This window comes from Pteropus vampyrus, unplaced genomic scaffold (assembly GCF_000151845.1).
Source record: "Pteropus vampyrus isolate Shadow unplaced genomic scaffold, Pvam_2.0 Scaffold102, whole genome shotgun sequence".
NCBI classification, from domain to species: domain Eukaryota; kingdom Metazoa; phylum Chordata; class Mammalia; order Chiroptera; family Pteropodidae; genus Pteropus; species Pteropus vampyrus.
In genome coordinates, this window is record NW_011888883.1 from 2,191,424 (window position 1) to 2,195,630 (window position 4,207).

Consider the following 4,207-nt stretch of genomic DNA (forward strand, 5'->3'; position numbering starts at 1 on the left):
AGGCACTTTAAAACAAATCCCAGACATTATGTCATTTCATCCCTGTATGGGTTTTTCATTTTTACTTAGCCACAGTGTCATTTTTACACCTAAAAAAATAAGCAATTATTAGTTTATACAGTCTAGGCCATATACAGATTTTACCAATTATATTAAAAGTACATTCTACTGTCAGTTCATTGAATCAAAATCCACAAATTTGGTTGGTTGAGGTAATTTACTTTTTATTGATCAGATTTTAAAATCCTGATTACCCAGGTCTTCCAAAGATAGAATCTTGTACAGCTGAAACTTACTGGATTTCGTTAACCAATGTCACCATAATAAATGAATGAATGAATGAATGAATGAATGAATGAATGAATGATAGAATCTTATTTTAAAAACAAAGCAACATAAACTACTTTTCCTGCTTCATTGAAAGACAAAGTGAAATGTGCTATAAGTAAATGAAGTACATAATAGAGTACCTGATGAAAAATTGTCTGTTTCGAATAGAAAATCCCTTTTTCTCAAGCAATGCTACTCTAACACTCTGTATTAGTTTTTAGTAAAACCCTTTGTTTTGGTAAAGCTTAATGAGGATGGTCTGACTTGGACAAAATAGGATCCTTTAAAAAGTGTCTTTAATACCAATTTGTAGCAATACAGGCAGATTTTACTGTAAGAAAGCAGAAACTGCCAAAATATTAAACTTTACAGTAGAGCATACCTGGTTTCTGAGCTGTCCTCTTCCTATAACCTTGCCTGGACCTCAACAAATTGGGACCTGCCTTGGTTTCTATGTCTGTGACTTTGGGCTTTTTTGACCTCTAAGTAAAAAATACATTTTTTACATCAAGATTTGATAATACACACACAGAGAGAGACACAGATACATTAGCACAGCTCAAGTAAGGGTTCTTGAGGCAATACTTATCCTATGTTTGAAGCACTGTGATATTTTCTACTGCATTTTGTTTTTTAAAAATTCAGGCTGTAACCCATTGAACTGATTTTATGAATTGGTTTGGAAAACATTTGGCATAAGTACTTAGAAGCATAAGCTTTAGCATCTAAGAAAGCTGGATTCAAATACCAGCTCTATCAGTTACCAGCAGCACTCTGTGGAATTCATTTTAATTGTGCTTCTTATATAGTTTTTCAGGAAGTAGTTATGTTAAGGGAAATATAATTGTACTCCCTTATACTAATCTGTTAAGACTTATACCTTAGATTAATATGTATATTATCCCACACTGGAAAGTCACTGTACTTCCTCACTTAGACCAGTACTCTGTTCTGTGGTTTCCCATGAGACATGACCTCAAGTAGCCAGAGTTACAGAATTTACTTTCTCCCTGCTCACTTGTATATAACTTCTGCTATGTTGCAATGTATCCAAGTGAGAAAAATACTGTATGACTCTAACTAAAGTATTAATATGGATGCATTTATTTTAGATTCTTAATACACAGTGGCTGTCTAGTAAAAGGCAAAAAATTGGTCTCTTTTTGTGAAAGTATGTTTTTTGGCCCATTTCTTGAATGATGTGTGCCAAAGGGTATTATATTAAATAATATCTACCTAGCAGTTACCCTCTGCCCAGGACAGTGCTTTACAACACTCCTTTCTAAATCCTAATAAATAGCTCTATGAGTTAAATGCTACTTTTAACCACATTTCACAGATGAGGACACCAAAATGGTAATTAACTTGCCCAAGATCACAGGTCCCGAGTCTAGTGAATAACAGAGTTGGGATTTAAATTTAGGAAGTCCAGCCCCAGACTCTGAGCTATTAATCACTATGCTATTGTTTATAATATAATCTCTTACAACAAACTACAGATCAGGAAAAAATTTTTATTGATGCATAACTGACATGTAACATTATATTACTTTCAGGTGTACAGCATAATGATTTGATATTTGTAATAGTGTAAGATGATCACGCAATGAGTCTAGTTAACATCAGCACCATACATAGTTAAAACTTTTTTTCTTGTGATGAGAACTTGTAAGATGTATTCTCTTAGCAACTTTTAAATATACAATATGGTATTATTAACTATAGTTCGCCATGACGTACATTACATCCCTATGATTTATTTATTTTATAACTGAAAGTTTGTATCTTTTGACCCCCTTCACCCATTTTTGCCTACCCCTCACCCAACCCCATCTCTGGTAACCACCCTCTGTTCTCTGTATCTCAGAGCATTTTTTGTTTTCTTAATGAATAAGTGAATGCTAGCTATTTTAATCTGTATCCCAAATAATGAATTTGGATTTTTGAATTTTAAGAATGTTTCAGGGATTTGTCCCAGAACATTATCCATCTTTCCTGTTACAATGCATGTCTTAAATGGAAAAATAATATTATTTGAATGGGTTAGATATTTTTAACTTCTGATGGGTGGTTATGATTTCTAGATTTCTTTCACATAAGAAACTGGAATAAAAGTCAAAATAATGAGTTCAAGTCCTACTTCTTCTGTTTTCCAGACACATGAGGCAAGTCACCTATCCTCTCTGCTTTTGTTGCCCGCTATCTGCCAATTCTAAATAATTAGGGTTTTTTGGAAGTACTTTCTAGAAATATAAGGTGCTTCTTGTTCAAATTATCTGGCAACATTTAGATCATCAAGAAGTGGCTAGGTTTAGAAAAATTAGTCTGTTCATTATTCTGTCTTTAGAATTGAAAAAAAATTATCTCTTTGCATGTGAATTATACACACAAACTCAATGTATTCCCAGTATTTAGTGAGGGCAAAATAAAATGTAAAGTTCAACATATACTCTAGAGACTATGTTAAAATTATATATTCCTTTTAAGAAAAGTCGAATGACATTTAAATGACATTTTTCTGTTCTACAGAAACCAAAGGCAAATACCAAAGTAATTTGTAAGCGCTGCAAGGTAATGTTGGGAGAGACCATGTCATCAGGTAAGAATTTCATAATAAAAAAGCCAAAATGGTTGCCTTTTTGTTAAAAAACCAATAGAAGATTTTATAGGAAATATATATGAAAGATGTATGATTAATATATGTTGTGAATCAATACTTTTTAAAATAGAAATCAACTAATATATCATTCAATATTCTAAAAACTTTGTGTATTTGACCTTTATAAGTACATAGTATTGAGTTTTGAGCATTATGAAGTTGGGTTATTTTTAATGTTTCATATCCTCTTTGTAGATATAAAGCAATAGCATAAAGTTTATACTTGAGTCTGTCTTAAAGAAGTTTGGAGCTTTTTCTTAATACAACTCCTCAATTAGAAGAGTTGGTTGCCAGAGATGATGGAGAAATTGCTTTTTTTGACTGCCCTCTGCCTCAGGGATAAGTATGGGAGGGAACCTGTCAAAATGGAAGAAAACACATTTTGAGTTTTGTACTCTGTTCCTTGTTCTTTTTCCCAATAATGTTAATTATGTTTTCTACAAAGTCCATGTTATACCACATTAAAATATAATAATAAAATCCTAATAATTAAAACGTATCGCTATTTAAAGATAGAGTTTAAAAATATCTAGAGAGCTACAAAATGCTGTGTTAATTTTGTGGGTGACAAATAATTGTTTTAATATAATTAATTAGAAGTTGTAATTTAAGTGAAGCTATTGTTCATAAGGGAAGGCAGATGGTGATAACTTTTGTTTTTTAAATCAGAATCTTGTAAGTAGTTCCTTGCTCAGAGTGAACATAAAAGGAAGAATGAGTAGTAGTAAAGGATGCTACCCTCAATATTATTTTTGGAGAATGAAAGCAAGCCTCCTAAGCAACCACTTAGAAATTTCAAGTTAAGGTGAATTGAGTTTTAAAATTCTTTTCATTCCTCATTGAAACCTAGTCAAAACATTAGAGAATAAAAAAAGATTTACATCTACAGAGACAAAGAGAAATGGAAAGGAGAAAACAGTGACGTAAACAAGAAATGTGAGCAAACTCTCTTTGGAAGCTGTAAAGCTGAGAGACATGCGGGAACACACTCGTAAGTGTCTACAGAAAATCATTTGGATGAGGAATGAGCCAGTACTCACCGTAGAACCCTAGAACTGGTCCGAATTTGGAGGCAGCAGGTAGCAGAGAAGACTGTCTGAGACAAGGGCTAGATAGAAGCAGAACAATTAATTCAAAGTTTATATGTGGAGTTCTAAGACTCCTAAGTCTCAACGTGATAATATTCTCAAGGTAGGAGTTTTGAGAACCCTATCTCAG

General features: G+C 32.7%; 1 protein-coding gene across 2 annotated transcripts in view; it reads left to right on the forward strand.

Moving 5' to 3' along the window:
* UBE3D (ubiquitin protein ligase E3D) overlaps window positions 1–4,207 on the forward strand; it is a 147,273-nt gene that overhangs the window by 31,053 nt on the left and 112,013 nt on the right. For both annotated transcript variants that reach the window (XM_011364893.2, XM_023533438.1), the window contains exon 5: window positions 2,860–2,929. In XM_011364893.2, coding sequence (XP_011363195.2) covers window positions 2,860–2,929 — 70 coding nt within the window. The remainder of the gene's footprint in view (window positions 1–2,859; window positions 2,930–4,207) is intronic.